This window comes from Ruditapes philippinarum, unplaced genomic scaffold (genome assembly GCF_026571515.1).
Source record: "Ruditapes philippinarum isolate M1 unplaced genomic scaffold, ASM2657151v2 ctg13591_1_1_1_1, whole genome shotgun sequence".
NCBI lineage: Eukaryota > Metazoa > Mollusca > Bivalvia > Venerida > Veneridae > Ruditapes > Ruditapes philippinarum.
The window spans coordinates 1-24,769 of record NW_026856329.1 but is presented as its reverse complement, the minus strand read 5'-3'; the positions used below and the strand labels follow the sequence as shown (position 1 = coordinate 24,769).

The following is a 24,769-nucleotide window of genomic DNA, read 5'->3' as shown; positions in this document are numbered from 1 at the left end:
TCCTCCTATTTCAAAAGCGATTTGTTCGGTAAAATTGGGAAAGCCAATGAAACGGCAGCGCGACAATTTAGCGAGTGTTGGAATTGAATGGTTGACATCTCCGAGTATTGTCAAATGCTGACTTATTATCAATAAACAACAAATAAACAGATTAGCGGCGATTCATGTCAATTAGGATTAATTGGGGCATACTTATTGCATTAATTAGTTGGTAAGTTTAGTGATCTTATTCACACATTTTCTCTTTACAAAAGCGTGTCGCCAAAAGTGTTGGTCACATGTATTTTTTGATGTTTACAATTTGGTAGATCTAAATGGGTCTCTGTTATTGCTTGTACACACCTATAAGCTGTCATTGATAGTAACAATATTGATGTATGGTTGATATTTTTTGGCGACCAATAAATTTAGAATAATCTACTCACATTTTAAAAAAAATGATAATTTTTACTTATTTATCAAACATCTAGAAATTACAAAAATTCACACAAAACATATACAGAGGCAAGTTTCTATGTTTGTTCCATATTTGTTACCTGATATCAATATTTCGCTGATATGCTTTGCACTGAATGATGAGTCAATGACAGCTCTACAGATCTGTAGTGCTAGAGACCAACTTAGACCAAAAGTAACAGATAAAACAAGTTATCCCTAATGTAGCAACAGCATCAATGTGATATTATAATATTCAAAACCAATTAATGAATCATGAAATCTACAGATGTGTGTTTTTTCTTGTCGCTGTCCGAATTTTGGTCTAACCGAACATGGCTACATCTTAAAAAAATAATACCTTTATTCTTTGAGCTTCATTGATACATTGTTGATAATTTCCGATGTAGAAATTAGTTTTTATTTCAAATAATTGATCAACGCCTTCTTTATCTGCCATAATTTCAAAAAATATATCTATTTCCTGTTAAAAATCGGGTTGTCAATTTTGTTTGCGTGTACAATGGTTAACAGACGCTTGTTTTAGTTATATATTTAATAAGCGTCTAAGGTTTACGTTGCTATTAAAATACAGCAAAGGTAAAAAAGATCGACAAAGAAGATAAATACTGCAAAGAATTATATTAGTGTTTTTTTTTTTGTGGGAAATTTTGCATAATATGTATGATAAAGCAAAGTCATGAGTAAAATTTCAAATTTGTTTGGCAAGTAATGCTGGCGTAAGACAAGGTGAAACTCTTTCACCCGTGTTGTTTTCATTAAATGATCTAAAAGATGCACCTCAATTTTCTTTTGATAATTAGAACCTAGAATAAGTACATGATTTTTCTTATCTAGGTATTCAATTTATGGAAAATGGTAAATTTGTTAAAACTAGAAAACGTCTTATTGATAAAGCGAAGAAAGCTATGTTCTCTCTGATAAAAAGCTAGAAAATTGTTACTATCTGTAGATCTACACAATGATTGTTCCTATTCTTTGGTATGGCTCTTGTTTGGGAATAGAGCATTTAAAGTATTTCGATCAGTTTCAGCTGTAATTTTACAAAATTATACTTAACCTCAAGTAAAGTACTCCCAATTGTATGTTATATGGTGAACTTGGAGTTACTCCGATATCTTTGAAACTAAAAAGTAGTATTATTAACTACTGGTGTAAGCTTTTGGATGGTAAAGATGATAAGATTTGTAATATTTTATATAAGACTGCGTACTCAATATATGTTAAATATAGAACTGAATTACCATGGCTTTCTTTTGTTAAGGATACTTTGGACGAACTTGGTTTATCAAATTATTGGTTAAGTCAATCTGTACAGGTCTGGCCCATTATTTTCAATAGTCTTGTTAAGTCCAGACTTCGATATCAGTTCATCCAAAGTTGGAACAGTGATGTCCAATCTTTAAGCAATTGTTCAAAATTTTTAACTACCGTTTATATAAATCAGAGTTTTGTATTCGAAGATTATCTTAACAAACTTCCTTGGCAACTGTCTTCAGCCTTGTTCAAATTTAGATGTATGAATCATAAAATGCCAATTGAGAAATGTAGATTCCTAAATATATAGAGATAAGTCTACTTACATGTATATGTATTTTATGCGAGTCAAATCGACTGGGTACCGAATTTCACTATCTCTTTAATTGTTCACATTTTGTAAATAGTAGTCGTAAATTTATTAAACCGTATCATTATAGGTATCCTAATGCATTGAAGTTTGAAGATCTTAATTATGAATAGTAAAAACAAGTCACATCTAAAAAAACAACCTTGCTTTATTTTGTAAAGAAATAATTACAACATGCAAATAATAAGTATTATGTTGTATCATTAGTCTCTTAGAGAAATTTTGTTATTAAAGCATAAAATCCGTTTATTATTGAGAATCTAGTCATATCTTTATTTTATATTATGGGAACAATATAATTGTCACGCATTCTCCTGTTTTATGTATATTTTTATTATATTTTTCTGTGTTCCGGTTATTACATGTTCACAATTTTATATTTTATGTCACGTGTTCTTATGAACCATGACAGTATTGAATAAAATCTTGAAAGAATGGGCATTCTCTGTGCAGAGTTGTTTCCTGGTAGATCTAGTCCAGTAATGATGTCTCAGTCCAGTTCTTTTCAAGCTGCTGCTGGTGTTTGTACAGATAAAGTATTTTGCGCTGCAGATATTAGTACTTGCCATCAAATCAAAACTAGTGATGGTAAACCACAAATCATTGTTCGTTTCTTGTCGCGCTCTAAAGTGTATGAAGTTTTCAAGCATAAAAGATTAATGAAGAAAACTGTAAAATTTAAGAATGTGTTTATTTATTTCAGAAGGCTTCAAACGTCTCCAGCGTGTTTACAAGAGAAGGAAACATTCACTGCACATATGACAATCAAATCTAGAATGTGAAGGGAAGGAGGGTTATTTCTTCTCCAGATGACATCTTTCACATAAATGTTGAGGCCAACCTGGCAGCTTTGGGTTTAAAGTCTTTGGAATAGGGGGACGAGGAGAATGAGGCTATAGACTCTGTCAGCGGAGAGGCTGCAAATTGTTGCAATGACACTAACTCTGATTGTTCTGATCAAAAATTTAGAAGAAATTAGTCCGGCAAGACACGAGTGAAAATGCGGAAAATGTGTTTCACTGCAGTGAAAAATATTTTTTATAGTGAAAATACGGAAAATGAAATACAAATGTACGCATTTTATTTCATCAATTTTTCTAAATATTTCATATATAAGCATAGGCATTTGGTTTTGGGATAAAAACCCTGTTGAAAGTTTTGTAGAGCTCAAGTTTGACTGAATGTAACAATTTTTAACTAGATGTCTCGATTCTAAAAATGTCATTTTTCCGATGTTACTAAAACACTTAGAAAAGAGAAATATGAGTGTGTTTTAAACTTCATTTAGAGATTCATCAGAGCCATCGAGTGTAACGGTTGTATCTTTACTATTGTCTGAATGACCGATGGTCAGTTATCACCATAACACTATTGATCTAAATGACCAAACACATGCATACACAAACACACGCACGCACGCATTAAAAAAAAAAACAAAACATGATGCATAGTGTATACTTTTATTTATAATAAAAGAATTTATTGCATAGAGTGAAAGGACAGTCATAAATTCATGAGAAAATGGTACAATGTTAGGTATGAATCTGTGACTATTCTACAATTAAAAGAGATATGTGATTGCATGCATTTTTAAGATTTAAAAATATTCTTATAGATGATAAGTGAAACAAAATGTTAACAATAACCATTGTACGAATTTATCGTAAGTAGTCCAATAGCTACAAATCATTAAAACTTCAGAGTGTATATACTAGTATTACTTTTTAAACATATATCATCCTATAATATAATTTTACTATATATCATAATTTAACGATGTTGCAAAAAACTAAATATAAACATAAGGAAGCTAAAATTAACCATCTTTACACTTCAATAAAATAGAGAAAAACAGAATATCTAAAGAAAGTCCAACAAGGCAAAATTGAAATTGCTGCAGGGTCGGATTGATTGAGAGCCTGTTCACGGATGGTAGTGGTAATTGCAAGCTACTACCCTAGTCCTTTAGCATCGGCTTAAACACTATTCAACATTTAACATGAACTGGTAAAAATTTGAACTTTGACACATTCGCAGATGTGATTATAATTATGGCTGTTATCATGTAATCTTCAAGTTATATACACATGTACTTTGAAAACCCCAGTCATTTGAAATCAATCAAGCACCACAAATAAAACATGTTTTATTATTCACCGCCGATACAGTCACGCAACAACTTAATATTAACCAGCTTTACACAAATAAATCAAATTTTCAAATAAATGCCGACACAAATTACATTCATGTCGCCAATAATAAACATTCATAGTAACTCTTCTAAAAAGGAAATTCTTTAGCCATTTGTAATTTCAAAATTTTACAATACATTAATGTTAAAGTTTTTTAATATAGAGATTTATTATTTGTATATGTATACAGAATGTAGCTATACAAGGAACATATACATGTAGTATTGAGCATCTAATTATCCGGATTTGTTTTTGGATCCACACTGACATCTGCAACTTGAAGGAAATGAGGTTCAACTTTATCATCTGTTGGAGATGCCACCTCATCCTGATTCGCTAGTGCTATATGACTGTTCGTACTGTCAGACATGTCAGAGGTATTGGAATGATCAATGTTTGAACCCCGTGGCTGCGAATACTGGGACGTTTCGCCTTCCCTTTTTAAACTGAGGTATAAATGAGGGTCTTTTGTGCTACTGTGAGCTATTGGGTAATCATAAACGTGCGTATTACTATCAGAAACAGGTTTATTTTGTTCTGAAGACCCAACGGAGGAGACAGGCTCGTGCCTGGAAGCAACATCAAAGGACGTTTCATAACCTGGATTTCTGTAAGTTGGCGATATTTTCGCAAAATGATCTCCATCACGACTTCCGTACACCACGCGGGAAGTTTCAGGCGTCGGAACCGGATTATGAAGTCTGTTTTCAAATTGGAAACTCCCATCAGTATCCTCTCTGATTATCGTGTTATCAAAATGTTCTTTGCTTGCATCCATCTTTTGCTTTTTCCTCCGTTTTCGCAGGCAATAAATGACGACAATAAAAATCACAACAAGACAAACGAATAAAACAACTGCTATTATAACAGGTAATGGATCAAAGCCTTCCTCTGGTGTCTTTGTTGTTTTTGTAACTGGCCCTGGAAAAACATTCACAGTTACAACAAATCAATGACAAGTAATTGAATGTTGCAAATAGACATTGTTGAAATAATTGTTGTGACATGTTTTACGTCGCACCAGCGCTATACAGGTCTTATGGAGACTTTATAGCTTTACTTGTGGAGGAAGACCTCCGTGCCCGTCCATGCATTATATTTAGGCACGTAGTTAAGCTACATGTCATTTCATGTAAACGTTGTTGTAAGTGTAAAACAATCAAATCACAACTTCTTCTTAGAGACAAACATTTGGCTGGGAGAGTAATGCGACTATGTAATCTTACAAGTTCAAGTTGAGAATCGTTATATCAAGAATATGAAAGAAAAAATAGAAGAATTTTCCAAAATCGTTCTAACACTGCTTATATATGTTGATCCAGAAATTCTTAAACAAATCTCTAATACGGATCAGGTTCTTTACACTGTATAAGAAAGCGAGGAGAACAAAGAATTTATTGATTATGGTTATTACTGAAATATCAAGTCCACATCAAATGTAATTTGCATTAATGCCACGCCAACCTAAGATTTTCTACAGACTCATGTCTGGATGTAACGGTAGGGAAGAAGGAAAATCTTTGCAATCTAGTTGTCTGTTACAGACCAAAGTTCTAATAATAATCATTCCTAGAAGTAACAAACCATCATTACACCTCTTCCCCAAATTAATAAATATTTAAGTTAACAAAAGGGACATATGTATAAATGTAAACAGTATTTGCATAAGTGATACACAGTCCGACCCGGTTATTCGACAAACCTTTATTCGAATACCCGACATTATTCGAAGATGTTCGGCAGCGCAGTTTTTATCATAATATAGATCAATGTAAATACGAATGTATTTTTCGAAATGCATTATCCGAATACCTCCTATTTTTCGAAGTAAAATTTCGGTCCCTATCATACAATTATGACAGAATTTCACACCTATTATTCGAAGTATTTGGAATTTTCAACATGTAACCTACCTGATGTGGTAAGAGAAAACCCATAACAAACAACAGATGCATAATCTTCCCCTGTACATTCCTCTTCGACAAGACAATCTGTAACATCCGTCTCATCTCCAGTACACATCACCTGAATGTTAAATTCTTATTTAGTAATTGTTATATTCGGTTAAATAAAGAAGAGACTTTGTGTCAATTTTCAATGAAACATCCGCTTGTTCTTTAATATAAGGACGTTTTCCAGCCTGAATACGAAAGAGGTCGGTTGTTTACCTATATGGCTGCTCACGTCTAAAAGAATACAAGGTGAGACATTGTCGTTTACAAGCACGAATGGGCACTTGAGTAGAACCATTGACCTTCCGTTAGAGCTCTAGATGGATAGCATTTTCACATGAAGAAATTCTTAGTTTCTGATGAGGTTTTAATCTTCAGTGGTGAAAAGAAAATAAATAAAGTCAGCGATCTTAACACATTGGACAGTGAGGCTCTGGTAACAAAATGAAAAATTACTAATACAGCAGATTATAATTACAATGTGAAATGCCTCCAAATGTTTCAAAGATCTATTTCTTGATCAGTTTCAAGACCTACCGGTATTGTAGTGGTGAACAAATTTGTATTTTAAAATTATTTCAAACCCTATTTATAAACTTATTAAGTCAATAACTTTAACCAACGCACCTTGTAGGTTTTGAGACGAGGATATTGACGAATGTCTCCGAATGGAGAGCAGCATCGACTTAAACCATCCTCAAAGCCTAGTTCTTTACACACAACCTTCGCAGAAATGTCTGTGAAATTATTTCCACACAGTGTATACCAGGTGTCTTCTTTGTTAAAAAGCACACCGCCTTGATCTGTTCTGCGTCCAACACCAGTGGACAGTTTAACTGAAATAGATACACATATAATACTATAAATATAAAACAAATATCTTTTGAGTAAACGCTGTGAAGATATGTTACGTTGAGAACTCTACACACTATATATAGGTAAACACAATTATATGACGAATACTTAGTCTCATTAAAAAATTGAAGGTTTTTAAAGGAAGGACCGAATCAACTTGACCAGCAATAGGCAATGTAGCTTCCCAAACATAGTTTGTGCATTCTCCTATTCAAATCACTTCAAATTCAATTCAATTCAAATACTTAGAAATTCCAAGATTTCAAAAATTTCTGCGGAAAAAAGTATTTTACTAAAAGATGAGCATAGTATATTTTTATTTTCGTTCTAAATAATTCTAAATAATCTTGTTCATATAAACAAATTACCAGATGTATAACAAAATGCCCCAGCATCATTTTCATGCCTTGCACATGTTTCCGAAGTCGCTGATTTCCATCCAGAAGAGAAGCACGTCGTCAGAGCGGTCTCTGTTCCACCACACATAAAGTTTATGTCCCAAACTGGACCTTCTGCTGTCTCATTGTAGTTCTCCTGAAATGCTTCCCCGGCTCTAAAGTCGAGCATTTTGCATAACACATTGGCGTCATTGTTATCCCAATGCGTGTTACAAATCGTGCGCCATTCTCCAGCAACAGAAAGCTCCACGCGGCCGTAGCGTTCCTCCCCTGACCCAAAGAGACGGGAAAATACTCCTGAAACAAAATAATAATGTGCGGTGAAATAGGAATCCGTCAATGTTATGTTAGTTAAATAGTCCTTTCCTTGTTTCTAGTTAAGTTTAATTACTTTGCATTTGATATAAAGGGAACTATTTCACTTTTCAATATTGTAACTAAAATGCAAATTTACTATTGATTCTATAAATTCGACAAATGGTACATTAAAATAAACATGCGGTTAAATATAATGTAAGATATTCGATTTATATCACCCTAAAGATTACAAAATAAGAAAATAAATGCGCCAAAAGATAATGCGCCAAAGAATTCAAATTATTGAAAACTGGACCATCAAAGGAGCATTACCTTCATTGTCAAAACAGATAACTCCAGCATGCCCTTGCAAACTGCTACAACCTGTCACCTCACCAAATGGAGTGAACTTGCATTGTGATAATTTAGTTTCGTCTCCGTTGCAATTTACTTGTGATGTCCAAAATGGCCCAGAAACAGACCTAAACTCACAAATAATAAGAACATTGATAAAAGATTATGCTGTATAAAAAGTATCATCATTGTTAATTATTGATATACGTAAGTGAGTTAATAGGCTTTATACTTTAATTTTGAAAGTTCACATTTGATGTAGCAAACATCATACAATTATACAAAGCAATAATCACTTTTTATTTAGTAAAAGTTTTTATGTAGCAAAAAATGTTGTAACTTTATTATATATTTCTTTGAAGATTTTTATTACACCTGATCACTGTTTATAATTGTTAGGACTGATGTACCATTCTTGATTATGTGAAAAGCGGACACTATTTTACGGGCATGTGTTTATAAAAAATGTTAAAATTATATTTTCTAGAAAAGAACAAAAGACACGAAAAGCTGATTCTTAAAAATTCCACAAAGTCTCTTATCTTTACAGTTTTAAAAAGTTTACCCGCCTTGCTTTTACAATTGGTTCCGAACTTACTTTGCGGCATTGTACGCCATGCCCGTTTGGTATCCTAATTCTCTACAAGCAACATGAGCATCATTATCGTCCCATCCATCCAAGCAAATACTCCCATCAATACCCATGTATGTTAAAACAAGATTACCGGCATAGGAACTAGTAGCTGTGGACGGTAAACTCAGCTTATACTCTGAAATACAAGATGAATATATACTAAAATTTTCTTTGCTTTTTAACATATTTTCATTTATCAATGTTTTCATTAAATGATATATTACTTATGCTTTATTGTACAGATTGCGTATCAAGTTTAGAGACTTGATTTAAGACTCACTCCGTTTTTATACCTTTTACCTTAGGGTATGTTTTGACACTGTTTACCTTTTGATACTGTTTATTTTTATATTGTTTACCTGAATTTAATTTAATAGTTTTTACCCGACGGTTTACCCAACGGGTTATTTCTCTAATTGTATTTTATTTCAAAATGTTTTGCATTGTTCACCTTATTATTTTGTTTTGATGCTTTTAATTTGGTAGTTAATATGATATTTTGATAGTGCATATGTACACATAGGTTATTTGTATATTATTTACCTGTAGGTCCAGTGATGCACGCTATAGCAACATAATCTCTCGAACAGTCTTCGTTACCAACATCATCATGCATACACTCTGTTAACCGTTGTTCATCTCCTGTACAATTAAAGTAACAGTCTTATTTTAATTTGTAAGCTCAGTATCTACATATAACAAATTGTGACACACACACAAGTTTAGTGAAGAAAATCCTTTAAACATGTATAAGTGGATTGTACATAATACAAGAGCTGTCACAGAATGTGACAAATGTCCCCAAAGGATTCTAGTTATAAACCACCTATTACATGTTAAGTATGGTGGTAAAAATTGACAAAGTTCGAACCCCAGCAGTGACCTTTAAGTGAGACAAAGAAACCTGGGTCTTGTTCACAACACGTTGTCCATCTATGGTGACTTTATATTTTTAAATATACGTTAACGTTTTGTTTGTTTTAATATGAATTTCTCTACAGTAATTATATTACAGAACAAATAGTATGATAAACTAGTTACCAGTACACCTAACGTTTGTCATGACTGGCTTTTCATCTATATCCCCAAACGGAGCACAGCAGAGAACCACTCCAGAATCGTAACCGAGGCGGCTTGAACATGCAACACCTGAAAACGAGGCTCATATGTCATTTGTTACTTTCACACGTAATTTTAGATAAAGACGTAACATGCAAATATCTGGCAAAATTGATCCCTCAGAAGCATTAAAACCAGTAAAATTACATGAAAGTGCAGACTCGGTTTGAATGCATATGTATACATCAGCGATAATGAAAACATCAAAAGAGGGCCGATAAAAGAAATAAATAGACATTATTCGATAATGCTTCACACCAAATCACCCTTTCCATCTAAAATTTTGCATCACTTTAAAACCGCGGTTCGAATGTTTGAACAAAATACCTCTTATTCAGGTTGAAATTATATTACAGGGGAAAAAGAAAATTACTTTGCAATGCTTCCCCAAACGTTTAAAAATAGTTTTGAAATAAGAGAACTAGCTTGGAAAATATGAATTGGCATCAGTTTTTGAACGTCTGCCGCCATTCAATTCAATGTCATTTATGACGTTACAGGTCACGTGAGATGGACACCCTGCTTAAGATAAATCTAAATCTTCTTAAACTTTGACCTAAGAGGGAAGTGCTTAAACACATTAAAAATGTCGGAACTACGAAGGCAATAAGGCATTTTAAATAAAAGTAGATATAATTCATACTTTTAAAGAAAAATGTAAACATAATAAAAATAGAAATGAAAGAAAATTAAAAGTTATAGTACATTTCCAATGTTTCTAACTTCATCATACCTGCATCGACCTTATCAAAGCCTTTAGAACACACCGGTCCATTATTTACACCTTTTGCTGTAAACAAAACACCGTAATATGTAGGGTCACCCCCAACTAATCTCACAGCAGGATAGCACGTGACTCCAGCAAGATCTGCTAGTTTACCACTGGTTTTCTGAGGGTCCCACGTGGCTGGGCACTTCAAGATAGATTCTTCTGTTCCATCACAGCTCAAGTCCGTGACACCGTATGAGCCGGATCCGGCATGGTAAGTCTCACCACCAGCGTAGTCTGTCGTATAACAGTAAACAGCCGCGTCAGTATTTGTAAATTTTACTTGGGAAACAAATAGTTTCTGGCCATTTGCTTTGATCGCCACACCCGTTGTCATTCGACCCGTTTCTTCATCTAAGTCATTCGTTTCAAAGGTCAATCCAGGATTGTTGTAACAAATCACACCGGCTACTGTGTCCGTGTCGTAACAACCGGGATTGTCAGTAAATGATCCACGGGTACAGTCCTTTATCTCTGCTTCATCACCTTCGCAGTTGACAGATCCTGTTAGGAACAGATACATTTTTTGTACATTTATCAAAATGGAACAAATATGCTTAATGCTTATATAACTGAATTTAAATCGCCATCATTTAGTTTCAATGATGCATCTCTATCCACGCAGATCGCGTATCCACATTTACATTTTCACACGTACAGTTCATTATTTCATTTATATCTGTAAAGTGAAGTGTTATTTACTTTGCAATGGAGGGAATGAAAAAATATCAGGCAATTGTGTAGAGATCTTTATCATTTACTTGTGCAGTTTTTACCATTTAGCAAAAAAAAGTATGGCATCTAATAATATGTAAATAAGCTCTCAAATTGTGATTTTTTTAAATTTAGCTGCCACAATTCATACAGATATAGAATACTTAGTATTCTGCCAACAAATAAAAATAATTATATGTAATGTTGATACCTTGTATAATTGGAAATCCTGGAGTAGCATAAGTTTTGACTGCAGTCCCGGACAAGTACCCTAACTGAGAGCAGACGACTAGCGCGTCCTCATCCTCGAAGTCATTACTGCAAACGTGACCCCATAGACCGTAACGTCGTATTGAAACGGGACCATAAAATGAGCTTAAAGGAAGTTTTATTTCTACGTCTGAAATGAATACATAAGTATACTAGATTAAACCAGTCTGCTACGGTTGACATCATTCCTGTATCAAATAAGAGCACCGCAAAGGCAGGGCAAAAAATATGGAACGCCATAGCTGCCTCATGTTGTTACATTTCTTTTTATCTTGCCTGAAAAGCGTCTTTTCGTGTTAGTATTTTGTCAAATTGTCTTAACATTGCCTTATTATGCGTAGCAGACGTCTTATCTCTTCAAAATGTGATGTTGACTTGTCTTAACATTGTTATCTTATTTCAAACAGTAGTGTTATCATGTCAAAATGACGTTTTGGCTTGTCTGAAATGCGTCATATTTTGTCAACTAGTCGCGCTATTTGGTCAAATTGTGGAGCTGTTTTGTCAAAAGACTGTCTGATCATTTGAAACAGTAGTGTTCTCTTGTCGAAATTTGGTGCTGACTTGTCAAAGTACAGCTTTATTTCATCAAACCGCTATGTTATTTTGTCAAAATACTATGTTTGAATGCCTTAACATTGTCTTATTGTGTCAAACAGAAGTGTTAATTAGCCATCGTTCACTACTGAATTGTCTTATTATCCCTTAGGAAAAGGAAAGGCATTTAACTTGCAGTTATTTAGCATTGTTTTTCTGACCAGTTTTAACCATTTATTAAGCAGTTTTCCTTGACAAATGTGATTATGTAGAAAGCATTTAAAATGCAGTTAAAATGCATTTAAAATGCAGTTATTTAGCATTGAAAAAGCATTGAAATCAGCCAAAATATGTAAATGAGATGACATCATAAAACTGCCTCCAAATATGGAGATAGCATTTCCAACCATTTATATGATCTCATAAATAACTGCCAAAAAATTGTGTTTGCATTTTCAACCATTTATATGACATCATTAAAAAACTTTCAAAAAACTACTGAAGCCTTTATATGACCTCATAAATAACTGCAAAAAAACTTTCAAAAAACTGTTGCATTTATTTGAGCTAATATAAATAGCCAGTCTAGCTGCTGGTGGGATTTTGACCACAATTCGCAGGAGTGATCAGTCCCCCTGTGAAATGAATGCTTACAGTTCATGAATAATTCATGAAGTATTCATTCTAGTTCATGACCTAGATTCATGAATAGTTCATGGGATGTACATGAAGACAAAATGGCACAAATTCTTGAAAAGTTCAGAGGACACCTAGTTCTTGAACTGTCCCATGTTCTTGATCAGTTCATGACTCAATAAAACATGAACATTTCATGAACTGTTCTTGAACAAAATGCAATGAAATGCTCATGAACTGTTCACTTACAGTAAATTATGAACTGTTCATGAATTTTACCTCTACATGAACTTTTCTAGCACTTTTTCCAGTGCAAATTCATTGTGCCATTTTATCTTCACGAAAAGTACAAGAACAGTTCAAGAACTTCAGTTCATGAACAGTTCCTAAACTACATTTATATTATTTCACATTCATGAAAAATGCAAGAACAGAGCAGACAGATGATACCAATCAATTTGCAGACTAACAAGTCTAAACAATATGTACTCAACATAAGCTCTAAGTTATATTGTTCAAAAGTAAACCACAAACATGTAAAACTGCTTGTAAAATTTAAAAACTACACATCTTTGTTTAACAAGAACTAAGAAATAGTTTCTTCAATACAGCTTGCTGATTTTCAAAAGTGCAAAAATCAAGAACTTGAAATTAGAACAGTTTCCAATGTTTCACTTATTTTGTGATTTATTTCCTTCTGATGACCTTTTTGCAAAGTCTCTAGTTTTTTATTAAATACTTCTTTTGATACACCGGTTTTCCTCCTCACTAGTCTTTCAAGATTGCTGAGTTTCTAGGGTTCAAGTGGTGGTCTCGGGGAATCCTTACACTTATTGGTCATCTTTCCAGTCCTAGAGTGGGTTCTAAGTTCCTCCACAGTGAAGATAGTCTTTGCTATTGTAACCAAGACTTCTTGAGTATCACTAAGATGTTCCACAGCTTATAATTCGGGGTCCTCCACTTTTGTATTCTGACTCTCTAAAGCAGTAATTGGCTCCTCCATGCGTTGAATCTTTCTACGCAGGCTTCTGCACTCATCCTCCCATCTAGTTTGGAAATAACAACAACAAAAACAACAATATAACGTCTTGTGTTTGAAATGACAGTTTTAAACATCACACAAATGTAACAAAAAATGCGTTTCCATAGTACCCTTCAAACCTATTTTTATACCCCGATATCAGGGTATATAAGTTTTTCATTAATATTTAAGTAGAAAATGCTAATTATGCGAATTTTAATACTAGTGAAATTAGACTGAATTAAAATTCTAGGAATTTTGCCATGCAAAAATATCTGGTTCTACTGTAGACAATTGTAAAATTGGGTCCTTGTAACCTCAACCGTGAGTATATTGCTTACCCGTCAGATCTAGCCTCAACCACACAACCCCCAGCAGTTCCTGCATTTTCGATGCACTTTCACATTTGACACTGTCAGCAGGACCTATAATATTATATATATAGAGAGAGATTAAATCCAACACACCCCCAAAAAAAACAACAAAAAAAAACAACAACAACAGAAAACGTGATTTCTGTTCCAATTAAAATTTTGGATGTATCTTATTTGCTTTAAAAAAACAGTCAGTCATGTGTTATTTTCCTTGTTGCAGGGTTCGACACTAACTGTTTTTACCAGGGATCCTATAGGAATCCCTGAGATTTAATTCAGGGATTCCTCCTAAATGTCAGGGATTCCTCAGATCAAAATAGTAAAATATGGAGGCGAAGAATAACAAGGGAGTGCAGCAATTCGATTCAAATTCTTTTCATTTTTGAGACTACATACAGGATATATTGTCTTGTTTCAGATGCAGAAAATGTAGTTTATGAGCCCTTTGGAAATAATGCTATTTAAAGTTTTAAAAGCGTTTCAAAGTGTTAACTTTACTAGTATATAAGTATATATATATATATATATTTGGACTGCTAAGATAAATTAAAACATAATATATTTTTACATGAACATGGAAACAGAATAACATTAAGCTCACTGAACAAGAGTTCGATTTGAAATTAGCTATCTTGCTAAAACCTGTTTTCTCCCTGGAGTTGATAATTGTGAACCAGTTTCTGTATCTAAATGAAGGTATAATGCAAGTGACTTGACAAGGTGGTTTAAATTTTTGAAGTTAAATATGAACTGGGGAAACATTTTCCCAGATAGCCTAGGGTTCACTGAAATAGAGCCCACTTATCATATGTAGAAAAAGTAAAAAGACTCTTTAAAAAGTTACAGGTAATGATTAGGCTCCATATTCCAGAAAGGTCTGGTATGGATAACTGTCGATAATTATTTACTTTCATGTTATTTTTAAGGAAATTCTTAATTATGATCACTTTAAAAAAAATTTGATTTCATTTTACATTTTTGTGTGTAAAAGGAAAAAAATATCAAGAAACAGTTTTGTTTGCATTACAAGTACGGTACCTTTAAATGATTTCATTTTTAAAAATGATAAGTTGCTCCAAGTCCATGACAGGATGTGCAATATCCAAATTTATTGTTCTCAATTTTTACACTGAAATGTCCGATCCCTTTCCTCCCTGTGTATTGATTTTTTTTTTTAAGTTTTGACACCTGTCACATCAAAGGCACTCACCCCATACAGCAGTCATGTAGCTCACAACACTGATTGGCTCAAAGCACTGTCAGATGAAATATACGTCATTTGCTGTATATTTCGTCATTTGCTGTATGTTTCACGTAAGGATTTTTGTATTTCTTGTCGGTAAATAATGAGTGACCTTGGTTGACCTTAGACTTTAGTTAGACAATGTTTTTTTAGCATTTAAGGCTGTGAGTTTCAAAAAGGATTTTAAACTTAAAATTATGGATTCTTTTTATTTTGTTTATTAATTAAACTTTTGCTGTAGTCTACTGTAGGGAGAAAAAAATGCACCAGTTCTTTTTTCACAATTTTGACAAAATTTACAATGGTCACAAGTGCCGAATTTTGGCAATAAAAAAACAAACAACAAACACTGGATAACTGTACTGTAGCTACCGCCGGCATTGCCGATCAACACAAATTTGAAGTACACATCGCTTGTGTTTTTTCCCAATTATATAAGTCTATATATATCAAGTGACCATTTCGGCGGGACCAGTATTTAACCAAGAGGCATGATTCGTATCAGTTTTGTAAAGGACAATAAGACAATGTTACATGCTAAATATCTAAGCTCTAGACATTGTGGTTCACACAAAGATATCAACATGTATTTTCCTACGCAAATACATATAACTATATATATAAATCAAGTAATCCCCGGGGCGGGGCCAATTTTCATCTCGGGGAAACTAAAACCTATTTTCTGCACATTGTCTCATTATAAGTAATATTTGTGCCAAAAAGTATGAATTTCTTCCTATTGGTTCAAATTAAGATACAGAGTGAACATGTGATTTTGAAATTGATACAAAATGCCTTGGTGTGCCGTTGATATGAGGAAGGCAAACCCTGTGCTTTGTGCATCTTCTCATTATGGTTAACATTTATGCCAGGTAGTTTCAATTTCCTTCAACCGGTTCAAAAGATACAGACCATACACGAAACATGTAACAGAAGGGCGGATGGATGGACGGACAACTAGGTGCATAACATAATACGCTGATTGTTTTTGCGCGTATAAAAGGCAATACTAACAGTAAATATTTTCTAACCTTTTATACCTTGAAAATCTTTTGCTGTTAAATTTACACAAAATAGCATATTAATCTTGTTACATTATGCGACCTAGAAAATTACAAAAAAAACTAAGAAAACTTATAAATGAAAATAAGAGATATTGTTTACAAGTTATAAAAAAATCCTGACTTGATAATCTTAAAAGGTATCTGCGTTGTTTACAGATGTATATAAGTATTAAAATCAATTATTTATAGCTTACATTCATTAGTAATGGTTGTCTATGAGCAGTACATGGCCACATATTTTCCCGAAAAGCATGAGCCTTTTTCAAACGAACATTCCGACGTGTCGGAACAATCGAGCGAAATGATGGAGATTTCCGTCGCCGTTGGTCCTAACGGTGAGCCTTGCTGATATATGCCGTCGACAAAACCCATCTGTCGGCAAATAATAATGACATCATTTACATTGATATTGCTATCACAAACAGCATACCACGTGGAACTTGACGTATCGTACATTTCCAGTCGACCATAATTATTCGTCGTTGAGCCGGTAAGTCGAGCTGAAAGTGAAAAAGAAAATCGGTGTAATCATTTAACAAATGGATCTTACACAATAAGTTGCTGTTTAATAAACATTATAAAAATTATACAGTTGTAGAAACCCAATGCTTAATTAATAATCATATCTTGTTTCACACATTGATGCCTAGATTATATTTTACAGTTCATCACATAAAATTTGTTTGTAAGGACTAACGCGTTATATACACATCATATTTCAATATACGTGTACATTTGTATATATCCTTTATTGACTTTTTACCGTATTTCAAACTAAGTCATTTAAAAATCTGTAAAAAGTAACAACCATTAAGTCATCAAGTAATTAATACATTTAATAAGTAAGTTTTCAAACTAATTAAACTTAATTCGGCAAATTTAAATATAAGAATTGCTTTGTATAAATTTATCTTTTTATATTTTTTTCTAAAAATTATTTTATTATTATTTCATTATCTTACTGTTATAGAAGCACGTGACAGCGGCGTCCTTTGTGTGATCACAGCGTTTGTTGTTATTGCCGAATCCTGACCAAATACACTCGGTAACGTCGGTCTCATTGCCTGAAAACATAACCCTTATGATAACAACTTTATTTCGGCTTTCCTGACAATTGTCAACAATTTGGCCTAATTGTTTCAGTGGAGATATTGATTAATAAAACAATGCAATTGGATGACGTTCTACAAACACGCATCGATTATAAAACTCTATCTATAACAAATTATTTAACAGATATTCAGTATATGATTACATCTAAATACACGTGTTAATACATTTTAGTATACTATACTAAAATGTATCAACAATGTGTACTATATATAGAATACATACATATGTACCTATGAATTTCAGGAATAGTGTGTCCATTTTACCATGAGATAAATAAACGGGTCAGTGTTAACACATAAAACTATATGTCATTCTATTAGAATACTTTTTTTTGTCAATTTACAAAAATAAAATCTAATAAATAAACGACTAGAGCTAGATAGCTCTTGGAAACATCATTCCAAAAGTCGTATCAATAACACTGCGGAATCCCAGAAGTATATTCACTTTAAAGACACTACATGCCATCATATTATCACACTATCTTGCATGACCGGGCTCCTGAGAAGAACCACTGACCTTCAATGCATATTCAGGCATGAAAGATTACAATGTCACTATAACAGGATTTGAACCCAAGGAGATCAGAAGCGAGAGGTTAACATTCAGTGACAAAAAAATTAAAAGAAGATTGCTGACTTGAAACAATTTATATTTTCTGAATATATAACTCTTATGAATCATTATTAAATACCTGTTGTATCATAGTTTGGGGACCTTTCTGTTGAAAATGTGTCAGAGTTAAATCGTATAGATATACATGCACAGTGCGTTAACTGGAGTGCAGGTATTAGTTACCCGCACTCCAGAGCATGCCCATTGATTGGTTCATTTTGTCCTGGGTTTTCATTATTGACGACAGAGCAAGGGATAGCGATGGAAATATCATATTCAGATGCTCGTTCAATGGTTAATTTTTTGTGAGGTTTCATTTTGTGGTATCAGGCTACGTCCCCTCGTACAAATCAGATGACCTTTTGTTTCGTTGCTCTTTCTATTACTTAACAGTTTCCAACAATCGTTTCTTTGACGGGCAAGTTGTGTGGATCCAAAAAAATATAATTATATGCCTTACCGAATTACACATGACGACTGATCTGGAAAAAGTTCTGGTAACATTTTACACTCGTTTAAGAAAGCTATAATAACAAAGAATATCAATACATCTAACACACCTTGACAATTCAATTCAGAGAGAATAACCTCTCCCGGTCCTAGGCCAAAATGCCCTGGCGGCATGTTTATTCCGGCGTGAAATCCTAGCTGCTTGCAGATAACGGTTGCTTCATTTCTGGTTAAATCTTCACCACACATGGTTCCCCATTCTCCCATTACTTTGATTTCTACGCGCCCAGACACATCGGTACCATTTACAAGACGTATATCAAAATTGATGTCATCTTTAAAAAAAGTACAGTATAAATTATTTTAAATTTCGTTTTGTTACTAATTTATTTACATTTTATCTAATTATCTATCTTAATTTGCATCATCAATGTTTTGTTTTGTTTGCTTTTTACATAGATAAAGACATTGTTTTTAAAGTTAATGTTTCTCGACAACACTTCATCTAAACATTGATATCTAGAATGTAAAACGCTTCATATCACCACAACCAATTGAAAATATATAGTAAAAATCCAGCATATATTTTAGTTAGTGATGAAAGACCGACTAAAATCCTATTCAAACTCAACGTTGTTTTTAAATTAGAAATTAGATGATAAAAGTTACGGAGTAAACAGAAGTTTTGTGAGAAATAGAAAAATGAATGCTTTTTTAAAACCATGTAAATGTATACCACATACTTTCATTATTAGAACATATTGCTGCAGCCACTGCATCCCAGGAACATACTCCAATCTGACCCCAATCGAGCACACCGCACTGAAAGACATTCGTTTCCGCACCCAAACACCCCAAACCTCGCAACCAGCGTATTTTGTTCTCTAAACCTATATTTTCATAATATTTTTTGATGTATTTAATAAACGTAAAGCTACTTACATTTATTATCATCATCATCATCATCATCATCATCATCATCATCATCAACATCATCATCATCATCATCATTATCATCATTATTTTTATGCAGAGTTAAGTTGTAAACTCTACTCTAATATCTGCTGTAGTTACTACATTCAAAATTTTACCATTTCATGTTAGTATATATATGTTTAATTCTGCTTAAGCCGGTGCTAGGGGGCATGGACGATTACATGCACATTACCGTCCATGAACAGGCTCAGTCAAACCGAGAATGCAACATTTTCAATTCTGTCGTCTTGGGCGTTCTGTAAGGATTCTGCTTTTCTCTTTTTTGTTAACACAATTATAATTTAAATTGTTAAACCGGGATATATTTCATTTTTATGCAATTATAGAATTTATAGCTTATTGAATAGCTGGTTTACAAAATAACTGATGAAGTTATAAGATATAAAAAAGTCGCATTAATCATTGAAGAAATACATGAAGATACTAAACCTTTTCCAGAGGCTTTAAAAGCTCTACCATATGCGAAACTATTCACACGACATACAACTTTAGCATCAGCGTCTGTAAACCCCTCTGAACAAACATAGCCATCGTGTGAAAAATATTTTATAATGATTTCTGGATTAGCAGATATTCCTGGAAAAAAATGTTAAACTAAGAATTTAACTCAACACTATTTCATCTGGCGCGCAGGATTTTACAATACCAAATTCATGAAATTCGTGAAATCAAAATGTCGCCATCGGTGTTCCGTAGATATCACAATGGTCACAGAAATCCAAGCATGAGATTCATTTTATATTTTTAAATACTTTTAACTAACATATTATAAAGATATAGTACCTTGTATTTACTTACTTGTGAAGGGCTGGTCGAAATGAGAACAAACCACACCTGCGTAGTGACCGCTCGCACATACAGGGGTATCTTTGTTATGAGGACAATCTTTTAACGAGGCTTCGTTTCCAGTACACTGAACGTTTGATAAACTAATGTCAAGTGAGGACGGGCCAAAGCCGGAGCAGCACACTGGGATACCGTAGAAAAAGTTGTTTTCTTTACAGATGACTTCTGCACTCTTCTTATCGAAACCGTCTGCACATACTAGACCATATTTATCGCCATTGTGGAACTGTACGGGACCGTAAGAGAAATATGGAATTTGCACTGCAAATAAAAGAAAACGCATCTGTACAAACATATACAAGCCTTATTTCTTATTTTTAAAATAAAGAAAAACAAAAATAGTATACAGAACAATAACAAGAATGACTTTAATACAAGTGTGGTGTATAAAGAAAGATAGTATTACCATGTTTATAACAATAAACACCAGCATCTCGATCATGGGAGGCACACGACCCAGGGCCCGATAACCAACCTGCGCTAGGACACTGGAAGACTGACGTCTCAGACCCATCACATCTCAAACTAGATAGAACGACTTTCCTGGCGTCATCGGCAGGAAGTTTATTTGCAAATGCAGCTCTAAAATTTGAAAATGAAATCTAAAATAACATACACGGTTATATAAACCATTGTAGGAACATTTTAACATGTACAAAGATTAGTGTAAATAGGTTTTAAATGTGGCCAATGTAAACATCTATATTACAATTTAGTCCTTTTGAACATTTGAATTAGTATTTTAGCATTTAATCTTAAGTTGGTCCACTTGTACATTTATATTACTACTTGGTCTATTTGATCATTTATATTAAGTCTCGTTCCATTTGATCATTTATATTACAATGTGGTCCATTTTGGTCATTTAAATTACTACTTGATCGAATTAAACATTTATATAAAAATTGGTCTATTTAACAACTAATTACATTCTAGTCATTTGATCTTTTATATAACAATTTGGTTCATTTAACCATTTACATTATAATTTGTTCCATTTGATCATTTATATAACAATTTTGTTCATTGAACCATTTACATTATAATTTGTTCCATTTGATCATTTATATAACAATTTGGTTGATTTGAACATTTACATTATAATTTGTTCCATTTGATCATTTATATAACAATTTGGTTTATTTGAACATTTACATTATACTTTGGTCCATCTGAACAATTATATTTTAACTTGTGCAATTTGAACATTTTTTTTTCTTTACGGTCCTTTGAACACTTATATTGTTAACAAAACTTACGGATGAGTTTGACCATCAGCGAAACCTGCTTGTCTACAAAACACCCTTGCATCAGCATTATTCCATGACGAATCACATATCGTCCCCCAACCTGTTACGTCATTGAACACTTCCGCTCTACCGTGAGCGTCTGAGGTACCGTCTGCTAATCGCACAAGTTTATCTATAGAAAAATGAGCAGATATTTATTGAAATATTCTGATACGTAGAATTATACAATTTTTCATATATATTGATGTAATAGCAGTAACTAACAAAAGTCAGCCAGGGCTCAGTACTGTCAATCTCTGTTTATAACGACAGGCGCTTAAGGGTCCAATTTATCCTCGACTTTTGGTTAACACTACAACACTTGCAAAACGTGTCAGTATGTCTTTCTATTCCTCAAATGTTAATAGACAAACGAGGACTAAACCAAGGAGCTACCGGCCACTGGAGTCAAAATGTTTCTTGCTGTTTCCAACAATTGTTAAACTGTAAAAATAAATATCGAGGTATATACGTTCCCCGCGACATTTTGTACGATTTCGGCAGAAAATCTTACGGGTTTGTTATTTGCACGGACGTTTTATAATACATTATGTAAAACGATAACATTTCTCGCGGGTTAGCAATGGCCGCTATCGGCTATCTGTACGTACTTACCGGGTATTTCATTTATAAAGCACAAAACACCTGCTGAAACTAAGCTAGCTACACAGTCCCATTCTTGTGACAAATCTGACTGGTACACGCACTCTTCAAGGCTAGATTCTGCTCCACTGCACGAGAAATTACTAGTCCAAAATACCCTTCAACGAAAGATTGAAGTTCATCAATGGTACAGAAATTTGCTTGACAGTACAAAAACAGAAGCAACAAAAGAACAGAAATTGATAAATATTCATTACACAACTTATTAATTAACATGTTCCGTTTCGCATTTACCAGTACCGTCCATAAACATAATCAACTCAATCGAAGAGTGTCTGCATCATTTTTTTCGGTCGTTTTAGTCATTTTAAGGGCTCTGTTTCTTCGCAGTACTGAGTTGTAAGCTGAGATTTGTACGCATTTTTTGCCAATCCAGCAAAATATATATTAATGGGTCAGGCAGCAAAAATAAAGAATATTTATTTCTAAGTAACATTTTATCATTTTAATACCAGCCAACAAAATGTTCATTGTGTACGCATAGTAAATCTTTGATTCATTTTAAACGCATCTTATTAATAACAAATAAAATGATGACGACAGAGAAATATTATTCTGTCTTTGTGCGTTTGATATCTTGCAATGTTTAATATTCTTAAAACAAAACCTTTCAAAATTTATAATAAATATATCTGCAAAATATTCATTTCAATTGAAAAGGAATTGGAGATAAATCCCATGGAAAAACAATTGGGTTATTTAAGCATAATTTTTCTTGTCTTGTTTCTTTAAATACCATTTTTTAAGGATTCTTCGAAAATATATTTGAAAGAGTTTCCTTTTGACACCATATACAAGATTGTTTGTCCTTTAAATGGGACACCAGAAAATTGAATGGCAAAGGAAATATTTGAGTTAAAGTATATACAGGAAATTAATCTAAAAAGTTTGAAATTTTGCAGTTCAAGTACTTGCTTATTTGGCACAACAAAATAAATATTCTTATGAATTTATCATTACGTCATATGTAATTAACACTGGTTCCGTGAAAAGTACACTTACTCGTCTGTCACTGCCTTGTAAATGTTCAGCCGGAGTCCAGAAAAGTGTCCCTTACTTTTACACATTACCGTAGCGTCGTTGTCATCCCATCCTGTCGGACACACTTTTCCTGCGATGCCATAACGTTCTGTTACAATACTACCGTAGTAATTATTTGACAGTGAAAACGTATAGCCTGAAACATAATTCAAAGAAATCGATTGAATGCATTTCTTTTTTTAAATTTTGCAAAAATATTTACCAATACTTTACTAATTTCTAGCACAAAGAATCATTTCCTTGTATGAAAAAAATGTCCGAATTAAAAAAAAAAATATGGTTCTCTATTCTTTAATTTGGCCAATCAATGACACTCTGAGCTATACTCGACTACACTTTCTATAATGTCTAGAAAAGCGTTGAATGTTGTAACAAATATAAGTAATATCGAAGGATTTTAAGACATATAAAAATGATGTATGCTTTAACTTAACAACAACTGTAAAAGAAAGAAATATTTTTTTAAGATAATACCATCAGATGATTCAGCTGCCCTACATATAAGATTTGCACGTCCATAGTTTGCTGGACAATTGCCCAAACTATATGTGCAGTCAGAAATCTTTTCTTCATTTCCACTGCAAGTTATATTGTACATGTTGTAAATCCATGACCTAAAAAGGAGAAAAATGATTCCTTGCTAAATTATATCTGTCAGCTGGCAGTAAAAATCTGTAGATGATCACATATAAAGTCATCAAGCTTCTTTGCTCAATAAACCTGTGCTGGGATTTAAAATGAATCAAAGTTTATTTATGTTTTTCTTCAATATGACTTAAGTTTATATCTACCTCCGTTATACATTGCATGAAGATCTGATTGCCATCGAATTTGTTTCGTCTTCATTGTGGTTAGGATTTCCAAAATAAGCTATTTTTAGCCATGCAACCAAATCGTCCTTTAAAGATAGGCATTAGACGTAGTATCAAAATATCGCTGTCCGTGGAAGTAAAAAATATTTCTTAGAAAAAAATGTTGTAAGTAATTTGAAAAACCGCATCGTTTTCAAAGTCATGAAAGCTCACTGATGAATGGCTGTTTGGGAGGTCACAAGAAGGTGACCTCCTATTGGTTCCCGTCTGATCCTGATACGCAACTTTAATGAGGAGCTGATTTTAATACGACTGTAATTTTAACCACCTTGACACATATGCCTTTAGAACTATATAGACATTATAAGGACAGGTCTTAATTGTCAAGAAATTAATATCTTAATTAAAATGAAAAAATAAAAAACTGAACCA

General features: G+C 33.2%; 2 protein-coding genes across 2 annotated transcripts; both read right to left on the bottom strand.

Annotated features, from left to right (window-relative positions):
* Positions 1-3,529: 3,529 nt before the first annotated feature.
* LOC132746231 (scavenger receptor cysteine-rich domain superfamily protein-like) lies at positions 3,530-11,888 on the bottom strand. Its single transcript, XM_060735311.1, has 11 exons — positions 11,873-11,888; positions 11,579-11,767; positions 10,618-11,157; positions 9,807-9,914; positions 9,309-9,407; positions 8,730-8,901; positions 8,111-8,259; positions 7,451-7,777; positions 6,855-7,063; positions 6,189-6,300; positions 3,530-5,196 (listed from the first exon to the last, which is right to left on the bottom strand). The coding sequence occupies exons 1-11, from the start codon at positions 11,886-11,888 to the stop codon at positions 4,508-4,510; spliced, it is 2,610 nt and encodes an 869-aa protein (XP_060591294.1). The 3' UTR covers positions 3,530-4,507.
* Positions 11,889-16,725: 4,837 nt separating this feature from the next.
* Positions 16,726-24,140, bottom strand: LOC132746233 (scavenger receptor cysteine-rich domain superfamily protein-like). The gene is made up of 11 exons (XM_060735312.1): positions 24,000-24,140; positions 23,487-23,661; positions 22,437-22,582; positions 21,792-21,954; positions 20,939-21,114; positions 20,485-20,793; positions 20,101-20,262; positions 19,434-19,580; positions 18,801-19,025; positions 17,475-17,576; positions 16,726-17,012 (listed from the first exon to the last, which is right to left on the bottom strand). The coding sequence occupies exons 1-11, from the start codon at positions 24,121-24,123 to the stop codon at positions 16,726-16,728; spliced, it is 2,016 nt and encodes a 671-aa protein (XP_060591295.1). The 5' UTR covers positions 24,124-24,140.
* Between the last annotated feature and the right edge of the window lie 629 nt (positions 24,141-24,769).